Source organism: Jatropha curcas, chromosome 2 (assembly GCF_041381405.1).
Source record: "Jatropha curcas cultivar XTBG-Jc1 chromosome 2, XTBG_Jcur_1.0, whole genome shotgun sequence".
Classification (NCBI taxonomy): domain Eukaryota; kingdom Viridiplantae; phylum Streptophyta; class Magnoliopsida; order Malpighiales; family Euphorbiaceae; genus Jatropha; species Jatropha curcas.
The window spans coordinates 28,292,745-28,312,644 of record NC_143152.1 but is presented as its reverse complement, the minus strand read 5'-3'; the positions used below and the strand labels follow the sequence as shown (position 1 = coordinate 28,312,644).

The following is a 19,900-nucleotide window of genomic DNA, read 5'->3' as shown; positions in this document are numbered from 1 at the left end:
ATGTTTCACATAGAAATAAGTATCCATGCCATACAAAATTAGCCCTTCGGTATTTGTATCTGCTTCTTATCAGAACAAAAATTGCTAATCTCAAAACGCACTTCCAAGTTAATAAAATTGCCTCTTCAAACCAAAAAACAAAAAGACACAAACACCTAGTTGACATCTCTTTTCTTCCCCTTCTAAGGGATAGAGAGGCAAAAGTTCTTAGAAACTGTATTTTCCACCCAATTTTACACTAAGAACTGCTCATCATACATTAAAAAATTTACGTAGATCCACCGCAACAACGACAGTTATGATAACAAACTCATCTGCTCGAAAGATAACTTGCTTTGCCATTAGTCTCTTTACAAAAAAAGCATAACAAAGACGCTCAAACTTTTATTAGTCAGATTCAAGAAGAGGATAAAAGATAGATATTACTCCACAGCATCTGCCAAAAGGGGAAAACATAGATGGTGAACAGAACCAAATGCATAAATATGAACCAAAAGATGTATATCGCCTGCCAGAAAATGATAGATAATCCAATAAAAGCACCACAGACATCACCCATTCCAGATGAAAAGAATAACGCACAGTTGAAAATTGTTCATTTGAAACATGTATCTATCTTTTTGGAAGTTTTGCACTTTGTGCATCATACAACATATTTGTCTAGCCTACAGAGTGTACTTATTATTTTACAGGAGCACAATGGCCAAAGCACGAGGCCATAGCTCTAACCAGTCCGTCCAGTGATTGCTCATGCAAACAAAACTATAGATACAAAAGGAAAGACTAACTCGATCCCAACTGTACTAGGTTTCTCTATATTTTTCAAATAAATAAATATAAAAGAAAACCTGAAAAACATCAGCTCATATGGAAATAAAATGTACATATATCTAAACTGAATTTCAAACTACCCGCTTCTATCTGTAATGACTAGTGATTACCTTCTTTTCAGCCTACCAAAAGCTCTTTTCTGCATCCCCGTCATAACATCGCTATAACCTTGCGTTGAACACGTTCACTGTATATGGTTTCTTCCATGCTAAATCTAATGGTCAAGAAACAGGTAACAGAACCCTCACGCAGAAAATGCCAACAATGTATAACGGGTGCAGAATACTTTTGCCAAAAAGAGGAAATTAGCAAACAATTATTGCATCTGCAGTATTAGTGAGCACATATAGCAATGTACATGTCATCTATGATGGCTGTCCCTCTGCATCTCTATTCGACATAACCACTTTACATGCTGCTTTTGAAGGAGGTCTATTGATCTTTTCAAGTAACCTACTGAAAACTAATTTGACAGGTATACAGGCAACAGTAGTTGGCCCAGATGTTTCAGGTTTGATAAGTCCATCCATTTGGCCACTGCTACTAAAATGTATGGGCTTAGTTCCGAAATTTTGTTGAATACCAATTGACGATAGGGTTCTTGTTTTTTGATTAGATGCTAAGCTTGCTTTCTTTGGCAGCTTTCTTGGAAATTTTCTATCCATTGGAGGAGGACGGGAAATGTGTGTAAGGCCCTTCCGTACCAGGCTTGCCTTCTGGCCGAAACTACCAACACTTGACTTCTTAAACGGAGATCTTCCATCCTGATCTATAAAAGGAGGATCCTCAGCAGAATCTTCAGCACCCAACACTGAAGACAAATGAGGGCGTGGGACCCTAAAATCGGTCCTTCTAGCAGTTCTCCAAGCTGGTGGAAGTGATGATGTATTTCCATCATAGTCAACTGCTTCGGTGCTATGATAATCATCTGTAGGAATGAGGTTTTCCGATGATCCATCTTCTAGGGCTTCAATTTGGATTGGATGCCCTATTATTGCCTTCCCATCTAACTTGCTCCTAAGAGAAACAAGAGGAACAGGTTCTTTTTGATAGCTAGCTTGGACCTTCAAATCCACATCTATCAACATGGATCTTGCCCTTCCGCCAGAATGATAACGGCCAAAAATTATTGGATTGAAACGCTCCATCCCGTCCTCCCAATGTCCTCTAAAAGCAGGACGATCCTCCCAAGTCATGCCCCTCCAATCAATATTGTTATGACCACTTCTAATTTTGCCTTTGGATGCCAATCTAGATGTATATGAATAACGCCCATTATCTGGCCCAAACACTTGGGTCCCAAAATATTTTGTGTCGAAATCAGCATCATGAACAGCATATGCCCTTTGGCCCAGAATGCTACCCTTTATCCCATGATAGGTTCCATGAAGAAGACCATTCAAAACTTTTCTGTCAGCTCTATCTGCAGACTTTTTGGTAAGATGTCGGATATTCCTTTTCCCTTTCAATTGCCATTTCGACACTGCCGCATTAGCAAGAAAAGGGTCATCAGGATAAAGATGAGTCATTTCAGCAGGAAAAGCTAATTCATCCTGATCCTCACTGCTTGTGCTTCCAGGTCCTCTAGGTGCTTCAGGCAGTCTCAGAGCATTTTGTTCAACTTCTGTAGGTATAGCAGCACCTGAATAGACAAGCACAGAGGCTAATAAGACTCCCCAAAAAAAAGAGAATATACTGAAAAAATGAAAATTATACTGTTAAAACTTTACACAGCTCAATACACAGCAAACCCATGTAATTACAGAAAACAGCATTGAAGACTATAAACCTGAATACAAATGCAGGAATGCAATAATTGCACGTAGGTCCACAAAATTGACAAGGACTATATTTTAATCCAATGTAACGCTTTTAGTCTAACTTCCCTAACAAAGGATTTTTTAATTGATCTCAGTCCATGCCAAGTTGATAATCAACTTATTTGGATTACTATCATTTTTACATATGCCTCTATAGAAATGCAGCCATAATACCAGATGTTGGGCATAGCAACTCACTCAAGCCATAAAACTATTACCCGAGGAAGAAAATTTCAGGACTCATATCTAAAGACAAAATATGGTTCAAGGTGTTTTCTCATCCAGAAGATTATGTGCAAGACTCCAGGCATAGCTTAAGAATTCTGACATCAAGTTTTGTGAAACACAAGAACAATTATCCTAAAATAATTGCCACCAACGCTATGGCTACTGTGTTTGAGTCATCTACATTAAACTTGTCAAAGCTAAGCAAAACCCAAACATTTCTCACCCCCCTTGATTTAATAATGCAGTTGTAATGACATTTTCACACTGCTTGTCTTGCAAAGTTCAGTGGCAATACCCATGGAGGCCGGCCACATGTATAAAACTCGTAAGCCTATTTTTATCCCACCACAGGTCTACAACTGTGTACAGCATGCAATATTCCTAGTCAATAACTAAGACATCTATCCACTCATCCATACTTGCACCATGTAATTTGCACAACAAAATATAAATTCTAGGTCAGTAGAACCAAGCAGAGTTATTAAAGGCACAAGGCGCACTAAAGTGCCAAAGGGTCCTGAAGCCTAGGTCCAAGCACCCGCCTAAGAAATGTAAGCCGCAAAAATATATATTTCAAAGAAAATTCAAAAGTAATACTTGATTTCTCCACAGAAAATGTAATATAGAAATTCATAAACAAATTCAAGCACTTGAATTGGTTTAACAAATTAACACTTGATATTTATAACAAATCCAAAATATTAACTTTGTTTAACCAAATTAACATTTAATAAACAAATTCAAGAAATTAATAACATAGTGAAAAAAGTTAATAACTCTCAAATAATCAATGTAAAGTCAAGATTTTAACAACTTCAAAAGGTTGTTTAGGATAAGAACAGGGACAATAGAGAAAGAAACAGTGAAAAGATAAAACAGGAGCAAAGAGTATTATTATTTAAGAAAAAACGTAAATACAGGACAGTGGGGAAAAGAAAAGAAGTAGAGAAGAATTAGAGTGAACACAGACAGGCACAAAGGAAACCAAAATCAAGGCAGAAGGACAGAGACCCAAGATCTTTGGATGCCGGAATGGAATTACAGTGAGCAGGTGACTCAAGTAGTGGCAGTCCAGTCAGGATCAGGCCACTCTCCAGCGACAGAGATGACATTTCTGGCAATTTTTGGGTGCATGGATGCTGATCCTTGTAGATTAGCTAATCCTGAGACCAGTGGTGGAAGCCATTGGTGCTGGGAAAGCTTACTCTTTGCAGGATCTGTAAGAGGTGCCTTGCAGCTGGGAAAAGGCGCTCCTAAGTGAGAAGGCAAGCACCCGGGAGAGATCACCTGCCTCTCTCTAGCAGAGGACCAAGGCTGGAACCTGCTATGCCTTGCACCTCAGGTGCCCTTAGTAACTAGGCAACCAAGATTTAAATTTGCTGATTTCGACGATCTATAATTTATCATTTCAAAGCATCACTCTGATAAATCTTAACCCACATTTTGTTGAGAGGGAAAACAAATTTTCTTTTCTATATTAATTAGATAGAAAGTTTGGTCTAAAATATCCACAATTGTCATATTATTTGTGAAGTAAAGAAAATTTTTTGTATTATGAAATACATGCACTCCCATTTGCATCAATATATTATGCAATTCAGAAGGGCGGTTAGCCTAGTAAGATTTTCCATTATTCATTAGCAATTTAAAAAAAATCTGTAATCAAGAACCCCCAACAAAAGGAACTGAATTTTTGAAATAGAACAGATGTTATCAGCAATGGAGCAAGCAATTGATCTCTCAAACACACCCAACACTGAAAATGCATAAGCAAACTATTTGACACTCAATGGAGAGAAATGATGATTGACATGAAATATGAATAGTAAATACACTACCTGGAAAAATAGTCATTTCATCATCCACATCCGGCTCAGTCTCAGAAGAATCAGACTCAGAGTCATTAGAAGAGTCAGTTTCGGACGAGTCAGATTCGGCATTTTCCATAAATCCAGAAGAAGAGTTCTGTTCATTCAATGAACTGTGATGAGGATGGCTATCATCATCGTCAAACTGAGAAGGAAATGCCTTAATCCGATTCAAAGGAAGCTCTTTATCTTCCAAAGAGTCGCTAGACTCAGCTGGAAAGTAAGCACATTTACTCCTCTTCAATTGACAAATAGCTCCCATCTGCTCTGCTCCTGAAACAGAAATAGAAACAGTTCCAGACTCAGATTGTGACAAATGAGGGACTTCTAACTTTGCATTACTCTACAATATTCAACAGGAGAGTAGCTACTCATGACCCTTGATCAAACATCTCCCAGTCAACCCTAATGTGACCTACCCTTCTGAATAAAAAATGTTTACCATTTGCATTATTTGTTCTTTCAATGCTAGAGGCACCAACGGGATGAGCTTGAAATTGATTATCTTCCATAGGTGTCACAGGACCAGCTGTATCACCAGATGGAAGCTTTCGCTTTAATGGGGCAGTTCTAAGCCCAAAATCTTGCAACCCTCTCATCCGTGGTGTTGCATCAGAATGATCATCTTCCGAGATTGGCTGATTTACATCTGTTGCTTTCTTAGGATTGGCAGCAATCTCATCTTTGATACTCGTATCTACATGGTTCAAAATCTGATTCAACTTGGCATTCCCGGGTTTTCCACTATTATTTACCCAGATTTCTGAAGCAATGTCAGGCTCCTTCTTTGCAGAACTAGATGATTTACTTTTTTGTTGATCAGTAGTGCTGCCTAATTTCCCTTGCTTTTTCAACAGTTGTTTTTCAAGCTCAAGTGCATGAAGAATTGCATCTTCTCGACGTGCATATTTCTCTCGCTTTTTGATCGGCATGCCCTGGGCTGATTCTGCCCTTTCAATGCAATCATCAAACTCACCACATCGAAATGCCTTCACACGCTTAGATTTTTCTAAATTGTACCAGTCCCTGAAGAAGTACCATAAATTTTTGTTATAAAAAGCGTGCTCCAAATGAAATCAGAATAAAGACATAATGTCTGCAAAAACTTTAAAAAATTATAAAACTTGAAATAAAGAGGAACACTTTGCACCCAAAATTTTAAATATCAAATTTCATGCATTGGCAGCATTGACATTAAGCTTATCTTCTAAAATTACTCCTCTATTCAAAATGGTGAAGGACATGACCCATGGAGCATCTTAGCAACTAAAATAACTCTGTCCATCTTTGTCATCAATGAGGTTGTATAAGTTGGTTCCAAGGTCTAAATTATATTACACCCAATTTCTGCTTTCAAAATCCCAAATATTGTGAGACAAATAATTTGACGTTAGTAAAATCAGCAAAGACGATAAAGGCAACAACAGCAAAGGAACTAACGCCCAGCCACATTGTTAGAGACAAAACCAATTGTGAAATGATCATCAATGCTCATACCACTTCCCTTTCAAGCAAGAAAATAACTCAGCAAGAAAAAAGATGTAACCACAAACACCAGAAAATCAAATAACTTCCTATCCAAAAACTAATACATAAAAAGTAAATGGTCCAGAAAAGTAAATATTTCTTTGAAAAATATAAATTATAAGACGTACACACTAGCGTCTTCCCTGCCGAGGAGCTTGACCGGAGTCCCTGTCCTCGGAGAAGTGAGATTACACTCGGCCAACTCGTCAGGCCCCAGTATCTTTCCCGGCCACCACGACCCATTCCTCCTTCTCACCCATACAATCGGTCCAATACTACAATCTGCCGCACCGGATCCCGAACTGCCCATCGCCACTTACGTATCTCTTTAATTATCAACTAACAAACGCACACGCCCGCAAGCGAGCGCCTCTCTTTCTTCCTCTGTAGAATCAAATTCAACCTCCAGAGGAAAAGAGAGCGAAACGGAGAAACCTACAACAAGAATGAACAAACGATCCACGAAGAGAAAATAGGGCTTCCATTCAGATTTGAGGATTTTTCATTGTCATTTATTAAATTCTAGGGTTTTTGTTTCAGTTTGAATTCAATTGATCCTTCACTCTCAAACACACACTCTTCAAGAAGCTTCAAGACTATAAACGACACCGTCGCGGTGGTAGTGGTGGTGGTGGTGGTGGTGGTGGAGGTCTGTTGGGGTGTTTATATGGTTAGGGTCTTTTCTTTTTGTTTGGAAATAGAGAAGAAGAGGGTTGGTTATGGCTTTTGCTCGGTTTTGTTTTTTTGGTTTTGAAAGAGAAGACCCGAACAGAAGGAGGAGAAAAAAAATAAAAAAATAAAAAAACACATTCCGCAAACTTATAATTTTTGGCAATTTCATTCTATTTCGATTTTTTTATTATTTTTTCATTAATTTCCATATTTTTATCATTTTTTTTCATTAATTTTGATCTTTTATGATAATAGTATCCTCAATTACGATAAATATTTTAATTATAAATAAAAAATAATTTTAATTTTTTAAAATATAATTCCTTATTGTTGAATAAATAAAAAATTAAATTTTAAACACTGTTTAAATATTAAATTATATTCCACTTACTGGGTGGTATATTTATAGTTTTTTTTAAGATATATTTATAATTTTTTTTTTCTTATAGGTTTAAGAATATGATATTAAAATGTAAAATTACAATAATTAAAAGTTATTTATTTTTCATTAAATAAAAAATTTTAATTTTATTATTCACCCGAAAAAATATAAAAACTAAGACTTTTTAATATAAAAAATAAAATTTATAAATGTAAAAATAAATATTTTATTAATATATTACACCAATGCTTTAGAATTTTTCATAAGTAACAAAAACTTATTTATTAAATTATTGATTAGTATATTTATTTAAAAATTAAAATTTTAATCTCAATATTAATTTGATAGACCAATGGAGTTTTTCCAAATTTTTATTTTAAAATTTTTAGTACTGTCACATGATAATTTGAAAATAGATGAAAATATTTTTTTTATTTGCAATTCTACTCTTAATTGCAATTGAGAGTGATATTGCTAGAAAAAAAAGTCAAAATTAGAGTAAAATTAATAAAAATATTACAATATGATGAAATTGGAAAAAATAATAAAATTTGAAATATTTTAAAATATTATAATAGCTAAGTATCGTTCTAATTTAATTTCAATTGATCATAATTTATTGTCAAGTAATAAATAAGTGCTTATCTTTAAATTATGCCATGGTGTATATTGACTTTGTATTTATTTGATACTAACTTAAATTTTATATGTTTAATACTGCATTAAATTATATTAAATATAATTGATTAACAATAACCTTAGAGAAATAATAATATGTTATTACATGGGAATTTATATAATTTTTAACAATATGAATAAAAAATGAAGAGAGATGTGGTGGCTCTGGCTCACTGATTCCGCGCGCATAACTCGTACGAGTCATTCTTTCTCCTATCTGTGTGTACCGTCCAATGCCTAACGCGTGCTCCACATGCCTTTTTGGCCCAACCTCTCTATATACTGCAATTAGGGGAAATTAGGATTGTGACAAGATTTTACTATAAAAAAAAACAAGATTTTTTATGTTTTAAATTAGGGGAAATTCACTATTTAATCCTTAAATTTCAATAGAAATTACTGTTATATTTTTATTCTTCAGTAAAATTACTTGTTTGTCACTATAATCTAATTTCATTAAATTATTTAATCATTTCATCTAAAAAGAACTATTTTCATCCTTACATATCATATAATATTTAGTACAATGCTTTTATTAGTCACCATTTTGACAAAAATTCTGATATGTAAAAGGTTAGTGCATTGACTTTTAAGCATGTGTAATATTGAAAAAAAATATTATAATCAAATAATCTATTTTAGGTTAATAATTCAATTATCATATCTGCTTTATAATGAAAGAAAATACGATTTCAAAATGAAAGGTTACAAATGTAGTCTCAATTGATTTGGTAGTTGAAAAGCACTTGCATTATACAAATCTCTCTTCCATGCCACAAAGTCCTCATTTTACAGATATCAGATTACTAGTATTCATTTAATTTATTTCTTTCTTTCGTTTTCCTTTTAATTTCTTTCTTTTTTTCAGTTTCCTTTTCCTCAAGACTTCTTTCTTTGTGGAAGTCTTCAATCCGATTGATTTGTGTGAACTGAACTTATAACCCCAACTGTAGATCAAACCAATGAAAATAAAAAATTTTATTGAAATGAAAATATTTTTAATCATTCACTGAAAAAAAAATAAATAGAAATAATTTTTAAAACATTTACTTTTCTTAAATTTAATCCATATGTAGAGCCACAAATCCAATTTAGACAAGTATAATCCTTGATAGGATTGACCCACATTTATTTATCTGAACCACCATTCATACCTTGTGGATTAACAGGATACTCCTTATCCTTAACTTCTATTCAAACTAAATATTATTAGTTGAATATTAATTATGCAATTATCAAACTTTTGTGAGTTCAACTATATATCCAAATCAATTATTCTGGTTTTTGTGAACATTCCTAATTATTTTACACTTTTTTTTAATTAAATCCCTTTTTTTTCTTTTTCTTGTCTTTTTAGTTCCTGTGACAAAATGATACTCTCTCTGTCCCAAAATATAAATCATTTAAAGTTTTTGCAAAAAGACCAATGAAGTAATTAATTCTCTTAAATTATAACAAAATCAAAAGCAATTTGAATAAATTATCTCATATCTCAAACCAAGAGTTATTTGTGAAGAAAGTGATTGTATTTAAAATAAATAAGAATAATGTTGAAAAAAAAATCATTTATTACTTCTTCAAATGCTAAAAACGACTTAGATAAAGTCGGGGGAGTATCACAGTTCACAGTTCACGGAGTCAAAATACACATCTTGTGTGAGGAGAAAGAAGCAGCAATAGCAGGATTAAAAACACCTTTGCTTTTGTAAACCAAATTCTTGGTTCTTGCAACTTAAAGGCGTCCAATATCTACTCCTCAACAGCAACAAAAGGAATTCCCCTGACAAGGCAAAGTAAAATGTGCAATCAATTTAAGCTCAGATTAAAGCCCAAAAATAAAAATTGTCTATTGAAGCAGAAACTAAAGTAGCTAATAATAAAATACAATACCCCCATCTTTGGGGCCTATTGCAGTATCACTCTAAACCCACCTTCATTTCCTGGACACCCTGATTCAATAACTTAGATATATTGTTACCCTAATTGAAAAATCAGCTAGGGTTTTGTAATTTTTTACTATTAAAGTGGGTCCCACCTAAACAAGCTTGGTTTGTTAATTTAACCCAAGCCTCAAAATTCACCATTTTAATTAACCTAAACCCACCCAAAATCATCAAAACTCACCGTTTTGGTTTAACCCTAATTTCCCCCATTCTCTCTTCTCCATCCTCCATCGCTCTCTTCTCCCTTTGCCGTCGCTCTTATCTCCCTTCTCCATCACTCTGTTGCATTTTCAATTTCGTAACTTTCACCCATCTCGTTTTTCTTAACCCAAACCCATCCAAAATCATCAAACCCAGTTCAAGTTACTCCCACGTAAGCAAAAGAAAACAATAGACAGAGACAGATGCAGCTATCACAAAAAAGCACAAGCAAAGAATCTTGGGTGGCCAAAGCTGGTAAAGGATCCAACATCCAGAAATCTCACCTTCTTCTTCTTCTCCTCCTCCTCCTTCCTACTCTCTTCTTCAACTTCTCAAAGGAAAACAAGATGCTGCAGCAAGAGACCCAAGCACCAAAACCCCACCACAACCACTTCCTCTCTCTACAGACAGATCCTTGTGATCCAATCTAGATCAGACAAACCCAAGAACATGCATTTTGGGGGGGGGGGGGGGTGTGAAATAAAAAGAAATTAAAAAACAAAGAATATTTTTTAAAAAAGAAAATATTTACAGTAGAAAGAGCAGAGATAGGGAATCCAGTAAAGAAATAGAAAAGATACAAAAAGAAGAAAAGAATACAGGAAAGCAACAAAACCCCATCACCCAACCGAACCCAAAAAACGAAACAGTAAAAAAGAAACCCGAAACACTAAAATTGCTTATGTATTGGAAAACGGTGAAAATCCAACAGAAGAATCTAAAGTTAAGCTATCGTTATAAGTATTTCACATACGAGAAAGCGAAGATTAAAATAACAAAAAGTGGGGGCTGGAGGGGTTAAATGGCTTGATCATCAAAATGGTGAGTTTTCATGATTTTGAGTGGATTTGGGTTAATTATAACGGTGAGTTTTGAGGCTTGGGTTAAATTGACCCAAGCTGGTTAGGTGAGACCCACTTTAATAGTAAAAATTTAATAGTAAAAAATTACAAAACCCTAGCTGATTTTTCAATTAGGGTGACAATCTATCTAAGTTACTGAGCCAGGGTGCCCGGGGGACGAAAGTGGGTTTAAAGTGATACTGCAATAGGTCGCAAAGGTGAGGGTATTTTTGTAACTTAGGCCTAAGTTATAATCCGTTCGGTTGCTATGTAGACCATAGGATACAAATAAGTTCAAGCAAAAGTCAGTAAATTTACTCACCAGCCACCACGCCTTGAAAAATAGTCATTATCCAGAGAAATGGCAAGAGCAAGAGTAACAGCTCTCTCTGATAACGTCAAAGGACGGACAACTTCCAAATCATGAATCTGCAACGTAACAGGAAGACAATAAAGTGGGTTTATCAACAAAAGATAACAGAATATAAACGAATAAGGTAGAAATTGAAGAGAATTTCACTTTTTGATTCCATATTTTACCGCTGTAGCAGGACCAGTCTTGGACCTGGGATCAGAACTACCAAATCGTATTACATACTGACCAGCATCAGTAAATATCTGCAAGGTATTTGGGAAACCAAACAAAATATTGATGTCATCTTTCCATGTTGCAATCAATGCAATTATAATGTTCACATGCAATCAGAAGCCTTTCAAAGGCCTGTCATTAATATCATATTTGTTTCCCTCCTCCTCCTCCCTGATGTGAAGAATAAAGATCAGTAACCCATTAATTATAATGAAACATCAAGAAAGTGACGATCCTAAAGTTTATTTCTCAGAAGCAAGTAAAATTGACAGAAAAAATTTGAAGGCATTTACCTGTTAAGAATGAACAAATAAAGCACAAGAATCAACATTACAGTCAATAACACTATATTACAAACAAAGGAAACAACCTCAAATCCAAAACCCCTCCAGTCGCGATCTATTTGAGCAAGAACTTCCCCATTAATGTCCTTCAATGTAAATGTCCAATTCCAAAGTCCAGGGTTTTCAACCACAGCGAATTGCTTATTTCTGCAAATAACACTGTTAACTAAGATACTGAACTCTAAAGCGAGCAAAACAATGGCCTACTGAAATTACCCAATGTACAAATCATATATCCTCCTCCAAAGATGCCATCGTCTGTGAACCACACCAATTTCCTAGAAACGAACAATTACTTGACTCCGTCAGGAACCGGACTGAAGTTTACATGCTCAAAGTTCTACTGCTATTAAAGCCTTAAGTATGTAAAAGTTACATACTTTACCATTAATCTCTGCATAAATTGAGCTGGTTATCCACCAAAATGGCCTCCGAACCTAGATAAATTGAAACGGAGCCTTAGAGATGAATCATCAATTTATAACTTGCTACACAGCTAAACAAGAAATATGCACAAAGTCCTCACCCTGAACAGCTCATTACCCATAGCATCAGTTATGTAAGCAACAAAAGGGCGCCTTAGACGAAGTAACTGCAGAAAATACAAAAGGCATCAGAATACAGCTACTTCTAAAATCATACATATGCTTGCCGCTCACGCTTATTTCCTTTAAGTATACAATATCAAGTTGCTACCAGAATAGTTATATATGACCAAACGAATGTCCGAGTTTCATTATGTAAACAGATATGTGAATAAAAAATCAACGCATAAGATTCGAGAAATATCAACTATCCCAGTTCAACTTTGTATCGGAAAAATAGAATTAATTAAGCCTTCATATCTGCTCATTCTTTATCCAGAAATATTCTTCACTAGGCCAGTAAGCCTTGATAATTTTATTGCAGCCCCATCATCTCTCTCTTTGGGCTTTCTTCTGTTATCTCCATGCCTTCTAATTTACTGTTTCCAGACCATGCAACAGTTTCTCCCTAACCTAGTTCTGAATTGAAGCAAAATTGACCTTTTCTAGATGTCTTTTTCTTGTACTGTCATTCATGAACCGTAGTATTCTACCCATGTCGCCCTGACGTCTCTATATCACCCAATCCCAATCCCAATCCCATAAGACTCGGCTAGACTTGTAAACTATTGTACGTATTTTTCCTTCCCTAACCCATTGGATTGAGCAAGTGGCTCTTATACTTTTGGGTTTCATAATTTGAATTCTACCACTTCACTTGGCCAAATAGGAATTCATCATAGTAATTCCCCAATACGAAAACATGTATGACAGAGGGAATAAAAAGGCTTGGATATTAGTCAGGCGATCCAAAAGTCTCAGATACCATGATAGGTGAAAAGAAAATTCACTTGATAGAAATTCTAGAAATACATCATATCAAATTTGACATGGTTGAAAAAGTTAACCAAGTCCAAGCGACCGATCAAGCCTTCTTATCTAAATGAAGACCAGGCAGATGCATACAGGTACCATGCCTGAAGAAAGAATATGTATTATGAAAGGGTTTGGAAAGACAATAGAACAGTTTACAAAAACAGGAAATTGACGGCAACAGCTGCCTGTCTACATTCCACAATCCCATTTGATAATGGCAACAAACATGATGCAATAAATAATTGATCAGAAAAAGTGTAAAGAAAGTTAAGCAATTTTCATCTATTAATAATTGGTCATTGATAAAGCAGTGATTCTCATTTGACTCTTGCAAGGAAATAATAATGCCTGGTTCTAGATTTATGGGAACTACTACTGGATTGACATAGTTGCTAAATGTGCCACTGAGCACAGACAGCAAGTTGTCATGTTGCATTCCAAAATAATCAAACTTGAGTTGGTAAAAGAAAAACAAGCTGCATATAAGGAATTATTATTGTAGATTGGTAATTCTAAGCAAACAGAAGTAATCAACAATCAAGGCATAAAGAGATCACAATTTCAGTACACCAAGTAAAAGAGAAAAACGAGAGAGAGAGAGAGAGAGATGCATGCTTTATTCAAGAAATAACAATCAAAAGTGGGGGAGGAGGTAGAATTAGGAAAGATGCAGACCTGCCTAGCAATGACATTACTCTGTTCCCGAATAAAACCTGCAGGCTGCAAAGAAATTGGACAATTCAAGTACACCAAGAACCAATCATCTTGTTAAAACACAATTTTCATTTATAGTAGAATGAGAATTAAAAAAATTACTCACAGACTGGGGGTAGCACACATCTACAATTACATAACGGTTTTCCTGCAATATTTTAACAATAAAATTTAATAACGAACATAAAGAAAACTTAAGAAAACACACCCTAAGAAAACAAGAATATGTGTTAACAAATCTAAGAGTGTTATGAGAAACAAATACCACCATGAGAACACACATCAAATCCATAGGTAATTAGACCCAACTGCATGCTTTCCAAGATGACATTAAGTTTCTCAACCTTTTGCCATAGGATTTATAAGTTCTCTAAGGCATACGCCAAGCTTGTAATGTTAGTCTGAATGTGACAATCAAAGAAATGAAGATAAGCATGCAGAGAAACCACATGCAAGTACAACTTCTACGTGAACGAGCCACAACCACAAGATCAAGCATTGGGCTCTTAACATTACTGCTAATATTTTCAATTATGACTCGTGAATAGTGCTTTAGAACCGAAATAAAAGTCCCAGAAATACCAAAACAAAAATATACAGAAAGTCATTAAATGGTTATGGACACAATGAAAAGAGGGGGAAAGATGCCTATTATGCAAGGGTGTCCTTTTATTCTGTTGCAAGGTTATTTATAATTTTTGGTAGGGATGCGGTTCTAAATATCTAAAATTTTAATGAGTTTGACTGGTAAACTTTCCAATTTCTAAAATGGTTTTTGCAGCAAGCTCAGTTATGAGATCTAAACCCCAAAAAAGTACTCTTTCTTCACTCTAGGAGTGATTGGAAAAAACGTAACAATTTTGCTTCTCAAAGCTATCTTTTGCCTTCTAGTTACTAATTCCATGCAATAAGTTAATACAATTGGCTACAACAACTCCTATTCCAAAAATCTTACAAACCTTAAATCTAACTTAAAATAACCCAAGATAATCCACAACCTCCAACATATAGAAAGAACACAAAAGGAAAATAGATGCAAGATAACCCAACATGGTGCAAACTCAAGTCAGGACTTTCCAGTGAATACTCAATCACATGGTACTGGCAACGGTACAATTGGAACATGAGAAGGAGTGACAACAAGATATTTCATGCAATATCAGCCAAATAAAGCTTCACTTTGCTGTTCCTCAGCAATAACTCAAAAGTTCAAGTGCAGTAACAAAACAAACAGCAATTAACAGATAACAGTTTCTTAATTTTTGTTCCAAATGGAGTCAAATATCCATATCTCGGATGGTTCAAGACAAAAAGTGAAAAGAGAAAAAAAATAAAAAAATGAGTGCATAAATTAGCGCCTTAACATTTAAGCTGAATCCTTCACTGAAACAAATAACAACTTTTTGCTGTCAAATTGGGGCACATATGAGGAAACAATCCACAGTAGAAAATCACCTGCTCAAAACCAAGTACCAGATTTGCCCATTCTATATCCCTAGTAATCAACAAATTGGACCTAGCAAGAAGAAGTGCAACCTGGGCCTGTAAGATTCAGGAAATGGTGAGGAAGTCGGTTAGATGTCAGTCTCTCATAGACTTGATGAAGGTTGGCTTGCTCATTCAATGCACTCGTGTCCAAGACCAAGACCAAAAAAGGAATTGCACTAAGACAAGCACACAACAAAAGCATAATGATGAAAAACAAATATCTAAAACTCACTTCCTCAGGAGAAGCTGGCTCTAAATAACCAGATACAGATTGACTTGGAGGAGGTTGGTTCAGAACTGTTCTTCCATGGCCATTAGATCTTTCTCCTGTCATGATTCAACCAGAAAGCTGTCCCACAATTAGATATAGAAAGGATTAATGCTTATTATGTATTTCACATTACTATAATCAATATACTCACCAATCTTGTGCTTTCTTTTCTCTCTAGATTTTTCCATTTTCCTATCTGCAATCCAAAACTGCGCAAGAAAATTTCTACTCAATTGAGAATCATTCTCAACGTCATGTGCATATCCACGAGAGAAAATCATTCTCCACCATTCCTCCCCAGCCCCAACGCACACCCATCCTTTCTGAGGCTGCTGCAAGCAATGAAGATTCCGAGACCTTTCAACTCTAGGTATACCATGTTGATGATTATTAAACAATGGCACTGCAAATTTCTTTGTCTGGGCAAGCAAACGACAACGCTTTGTCCAGTTCATCTCAAAACAAATGTGTTACTGCCTGCACAGATTGAATTGTATCTTAAATTTTCTCTTCAATCTACCATTGGATTTCTATTTCCTATACGATACAAGCCCGATAATACATTTCCTTTTCACTTTTTACTCCGACTTTCCAACAACCAAACAGAAACTATTGAAAAAATCTTCCTATAACTGTGGAATTGTCTACACAAATTAGACTGAATAGCGTTCAATTTTCTCATCGATGTTTCATCGGGTTTCTATTCCCACTCAATGTAAGCAGTAATACTACATTTCCTTTCATTTTTCCTCAGATTTCCCAGCAATCAAACAGAAAGTCTGAAAAAAATTCCTAAAACCGATCACAATTACAATTTCTATACAGAATCAAAATATAATCAGAACCAAAAAGTGCTTTTATAAGTGCAAACTTTCTTTTTTTTTTTTGCAGTCAAAGAAGGAAAGTGTGCTTACTGCTGCCTTCTTTGAGCTCTGCGCTTCTCCGTCTACGGTTTTTCAAATTGAAACGTCTATTTCTAGCTTCTTCCTCCTCCTATGTCGACTTCTCGGCGAATCTTTGATGGGTAGGAATCCAGTGTGGACTAAACCAGTAAACGTATTTAGGGAAAAATTAAAATCTTGCCCATGTATTTTGCTAAAATAACTATTTTATCTCCCTATTTTAAATAATAAATTATTTTCTACCATTATACACCACTCTTATTTTATAAAAAAATCCAATTTATACAGTTGAATGCCTTTTAGAAACACATAAATAGTCTTAAACCCACACACCACACCTAAATAACATCTTCATCAAGAAGTCCACCATTGATATTCCAAATTCATCATCGCAACATTCATTTCCGTTAATGGCAACTTATTAGATTTTCATGGAAACCATTTTCAAGGAGAAAAAGGTTTAAGGGTAGAAAGAAATTAAGGATTTTTCTTTCTTTTTATAGTGAAATATGGATTTTTTTTTTTTTTTTTAGCAGAAGGACAATAGTGTATAACAGGGACAAAATAAAATAAAAATTTATTTTCAAAATAATTATTTTGATAAATTATAGAGATAAGATTATAATTTTACGTGACTTTACATTCAAAGCTCATTGTTTTAGTTGAACTTAATCCAAACGGACCCACGTTGATTTGGATAGGCCTGGCCCGGCCCATGATGAGGCCCTAAACTCTAGAATCATTTTGCTTTGTAGCTTGGCGTTAGACTTCAATCATATGGGGTCAAAATGTTAGGCAGCGTAGTGCAGTTGACAGTTGTACAATCCCTTCGCTTCTCCTCATTTGCTGGATTCAGAAGCAGAAATTAATCCTAGTAAGCGATGCTAATCCCCTCAGTATTTCAAATTCAAGTTATTTTTCCATTTCTCTTCTATTTCTGTTCAATGTTCAATCTCTGAATGATGCATGTCAGTTCCCTAGTGCAGAATTTTAATTTCTTCCCTTCTATTTCTACAATTTGCAAATTTTGCTGTTTTGTTCATCTATTTTGTTTTCAGTTTCAGTTTCTTATTTCCAGTTGGTGGTTCCCTGTTCTTGAATATTGGTGATCCAATGTGTTTTCTGTGTGATTAATTGGGATGGAGTTGTTGTGCGAATTTATGTTTTTTTATAAATTTGTGTAAATTGACATGTAAAGAAGTAAATGGCATTTTGAGTCAAATCTGGACACTCAATGTACAAGAGAATTCAAAACTTAGTTGGTAAAACAACTTTGACGTGGTCGGATTTGTTTAATGACTTATCGATCGGAATTCTTCTCAATTTTTGTTTTATGCATGAACTCTTAAACAGCTTTCACTAGCGATTAGTTGATAAGGAGATTTTGATGAATAATCTTCTTCAATTGAAAAGTGCATGGTTTGTCTTGCAGCAATTTGTTGCAGCAGCATTCATCCAATCTCTGTAGAGAAAGGATTATCTTTTGAAGCTGCATATTTTTCTGACTCTGCTTCGTGGATTTGTCTAAGCTGTGGATCAATTATGGCTTTTGATCTCAAAGGTAAGTTATTTATTTATCTAATTTTTATTTTTGGGTTTGAAACAAATTTCATTTCAACTAGTTTCCTTTCCTTATGCAATACTCTTGATTGCTGTAGCCACCCTTAACTTTCTAGTTCTTGATTTTCATTGCTTTCCATTTCTTGGTTGTCATTTTTATTTGTATTTGCTATTTACAGGTAAAGCTATTGTGATTATGGGAGTCAGTGGTGCTGGGAAATCGTAAGTTTAGTCCCCTTGTTAGATATCAAATAGCTTTTGAACCTGATCTGTTTTAACTAAGGAGAAGAAATTGCAAAAACTCAGTATTCATTTACCCTTTTCCCCTTTTTGCATAGAGATTGTTATATTGTGATGGTACTTTTCTTTTCAAATTAATTATGCGTGCTTGTTTGAATCGAGCAATGATTCTAATTACTGAAATAGTCTTTCTTTCTGCTGCTTCAAATAATTCTTAAAAATTAAGTGACATAGGACAAGCGATTAACTGTGATTTTTTGTTGCTTTTACATTCACTGCATATATGTTTTAACCTTCTCGGTAATGAATGATTTTATACATTGACCGTGTTCTTCAACAGTACAATAGGCGAACTGCTGTCCAAGATTTTGAACTGTAGTTTTCTTGATGCTGATGATTTCCATTCACAGTCAAACAAAGGTATTGATATATCTATTAACTGTAACTTTAGTTCTTTCTCTATTGATATATTTATTTCTTTTGATCCCAGCGAAATCTTTTCTTGCATGAAAAGCTTTATGCTTTTGGAATTATCATATTGTCAAATGCAGAAAAGATGCGTCAAGGCATTCCTTTATTGGAGGAGGATCGGATTCCATGGCTTGGAAGTCTCCGTGATGCTTTAAGGGAGAGGATGACTAGTGGAAAAAATGTTGTACTTGGTTGTTCTTCTCTGCAGAAGCGATATCGGGAAATTCTTAGATCTGCTGACCCCAATTATAAACTTGGAAGCTATGTCAGTGCAGTTAAGTTTGTGTTGCTGGATGCCAAGGTTGAGGTGCTTGTGGATCGATTAAATAGAAGAGCTGCAGAAGGGAAACATTTCATGCCAGCTACCCTTTTGCAATCACAGCTAGACTTACTGCAGACAGATGATTGTGAAGGAATATTTAAAGTGGATGCTGCTCTAAGTCCTCAAGCAATTGTAAATGCCATTAAAAGCTTTGATTTTATGAACAAGGTCTCTTAGACCATATTATCTTACAAAGCATCCTTTTTAATCTTCTCAAGATGAATTACGGAATATCCATTTTTACACAGAAAAAGATGATTCAGCTAAGTTTGTGTAATCAAAGAATTATTGGAACCCACTGGGTCACAGTGGATCATTTTTAATGCAATGAAAAATACAAATATTGTTATTATCGTCATCTAATTTTACTGAATGACAAGCTGGTTTCTTTTACAACACCTTAGGTATCTAACATACATCCCTTCTGCTCATTAAAATTGTAAAATTAACTAAAAATTCATAGCAATGAAAAGAAAGACTTGTCTGTGCTCTCTATAAGCAACATTTGAATTTGACCTATATAGAGAGAATTTATGGAAAAACACCTTGTAAATTATTAATTTGGCGTTCATCTTGAAACAGTTATTTTTCTTTTAGCTTCATATTT

The 19,900-nt window shown here is 34.8% G+C and overlaps 3 protein-coding genes across 7 annotated transcripts; 1 reads left to right on the top strand and 2 right to left on the bottom strand.

The window, feature by feature from the left end:
• Positions 1-565: 565 nt before the first annotated feature.
• On the bottom strand, positions 566-7,054 carry LOC105649024 (Tudor/PWWP/MBT superfamily protein). Its single transcript, XM_012235546.3, has 4 exons — positions 6,403-7,054; positions 5,190-5,773; positions 4,718-5,020; positions 566-2,473 (listed from the first exon to the last, which is right to left on the bottom strand). The coding sequence occupies exons 1-4, from the start codon at positions 6,582-6,584 to the stop codon at positions 1,197-1,199; spliced, it is 2,346 nt and encodes a 781-aa protein (XP_012090936.1). The 5' UTR covers positions 6,585-7,054; the 3' UTR covers positions 566-1,196.
• Positions 7,055-9,556: 2,502 nt separating this feature from the next.
• On the bottom strand, positions 9,557-16,903 carry LOC105649025 (scramblase-like protein). Of its 4 annotated transcripts, none has more exons than XR_001047598.4 (13): positions 16,713-16,903; positions 15,950-16,275; positions 15,760-15,854; positions 15,495-15,581; positions 14,146-14,187; positions 14,001-14,045; positions 12,452-12,517; positions 12,306-12,362; positions 12,142-12,203; positions 11,952-12,072; positions 11,513-11,610; positions 11,315-11,421; positions 9,557-9,786 (listed from the first exon to the last, which is right to left on the bottom strand). XR_001047598.4 is itself a non-coding variant. In XM_020685252.3 (13 exons), the coding sequence occupies exons 2-13, from the start codon at positions 16,251-16,253 to the stop codon at positions 9,756-9,758; spliced, it is 1,095 nt and encodes a 364-aa protein (XP_020540911.1). In that variant the 5' UTR covers positions 16,254-16,577; positions 16,713-16,883; the 3' UTR covers positions 9,557-9,755. The 4 variants fall into 4 exon arrangements, 3 of the variants coding, with proteins under 3 accessions (XP_020540911.1, XP_012090937.1, XP_012090939.1); XM_020685252.3 differs by having other exon boundaries at positions 11,533-11,610; positions 15,950-16,577; positions 16,713-16,883; XM_012235547.4 differs by having other exon boundaries at positions 11,533-11,610; positions 16,713-16,883.
• Positions 16,904-17,460: 557 nt separating this feature from the next.
• LOC105649027 (P-loop containing nucleoside triphosphate hydrolases superfamily protein) lies at positions 17,461-19,645 on the top strand. Of its 2 annotated transcripts, XM_012235550.3 has the most exons (5): positions 17,461-17,574; positions 18,133-18,261; positions 18,440-18,482; positions 18,841-18,920; positions 19,052-19,645. In XM_012235550.3, the coding sequence occupies exons 2-5, from the start codon at positions 18,243-18,245 to the stop codon at positions 19,468-19,470; spliced, it is 561 nt and encodes a 186-aa protein (XP_012090940.1). In that variant the 5' UTR covers positions 17,461-17,574; positions 18,133-18,242; the 3' UTR covers positions 19,471-19,645. The 2 variants fall into 2 exon arrangements, with proteins under 2 accessions (XP_012090940.1, XP_020540917.1); XM_020685258.3 differs by lacking the exon at positions 17,461-17,574 and having other exon boundaries at positions 18,245-18,261; positions 18,991-19,645.
• Positions 19,646-19,900: the final 255 nt, after the last annotated feature.